Source organism: Monodon monoceros, unplaced genomic scaffold (assembly GCF_005190385.1).
Source record: "Monodon monoceros isolate NGI ecotype Baffin Bay Population unplaced genomic scaffold, NGI_Narwhal_1 Contig1793_ctg1, whole genome shotgun sequence".
Lineage (NCBI taxonomy): Eukaryota > Metazoa > Chordata > Mammalia > Artiodactyla > Monodontidae > Monodon > Monodon monoceros.
Genome location: NW_021697674.1, coordinates 1 through 1,160, shown reverse-complemented (window position 1 = coordinate 1,160; position 1,160 = coordinate 1). Strand labels below are relative to the sequence as shown.

The window sequence follows — 1,160 nt, the reverse complement described above, 5'->3', positions numbered from 1 at the left end:
ACCAGCGAGTAGGACACCAGCGCGTTCTCCTGCGCGTCCGCGTCCCGCGCCGACACCGTGAAGATGTGGCAGCCGGGAGGGTTGTTCTCCTTCACGAACACCGTGTACTCGGGCTGCGCAAACGCGGGCGCGTTGTCGTTCACGTCGGCCACCTCCACGGACACGCTGGCTGTGGCCGACAGGGAAGGCGAGCCCCCGTCCCGCGCTGTAACCACCAGTTTATAGACAGACATGCTCTCGCGGTCCAGGGCGCTGTCCAGCACTAGTGAGTAATAGTTCTTGAACGTGGACATGATCTTGAAGGGGACGTTGGGCGTTAGAGAACAGATCACCTGTCCGTTGGCACCAGAGTCGCGATCAGATACACTGATCAGCGCAATGACCGTGCTTGGCTGAGTGTCCTCCCGCACTGGAAGAGACAGGGAAGTCACAGTGACTTCAGGGGCGTTATCATTGGCATCTAAGATTTCGACCCAGACTGTACAGTGACCTGCCATTGGGGGATTCCCCTTATCTGTAGCCTGTACATCAATTTCATAAACCTTGTTTTCTTCATAGTCTAAAGTTCCATTGACCCTTACTTCTCCACTGTTTTCATGTAGTGTAAATAAACGTTTTCCATTGGGCTTAATCGACATCAAGGAGTATGTCACCTCCCCGTTGACTCCTTCATCTTGATCTGTGGCGTTTAACTTTATCACAAGAGTTTCTTTAGCTGCGTTTTCCATCAGTCTCACCTTGTATTCTGATTGTTCAAATTCCGGATCATTGTCGTTAATATCCAAGACGCGGACGAAGAGATGAACAGTGCCAGTGAGCTCCGGTTTCCCGCCGTCTGCAGCCGTTAATAGTAAATTAAGTTCCGCAGTTTTCTCTCTATCCAGAGACTTCTTTAATGTAAGTGACAGCCTTTTAGTCTGCTTACTATTTGTTGGTAATTCTAAAGAAAAGTGCTCATTTTGACTTAGTCTGTAGGTCAATTGAGCATTCTCTCCAATATCCGCATCAGAAGCTCCCTCTAGAGGAAAATGAGAGTCAGGTTGCTTAGATTCAGAAATCAGCAGCTTTTGTTCTCCGAGAGAGAACACCGGTGGATTATCGTTAATATCCTTTACTTCCACCTCCACATGGAACACCTGCAGCGGCCGGTCCACGATCAC

At 49.7% G+C, this 1,160-nt stretch overlaps 1 protein-coding gene across 1 annotated transcript; it reads right to left on the bottom strand.

Moving 5' to 3' along the window:
• Positions 1–6: 6 nt before the first annotated feature.
• Positions 7–1,154, bottom strand: LOC114892631 (protocadherin alpha-11-like; the record flags this gene model as incomplete). Its single annotated transcript, XM_029217820.1, has 1 exon — positions 7–1,154. A coding segment is annotated over exon 1 (722 nt), but the record flags the coding sequence as incomplete, so codon positions are not given.
• Between the last annotated feature and the right edge of the window lie 6 nt (positions 1,155–1,160).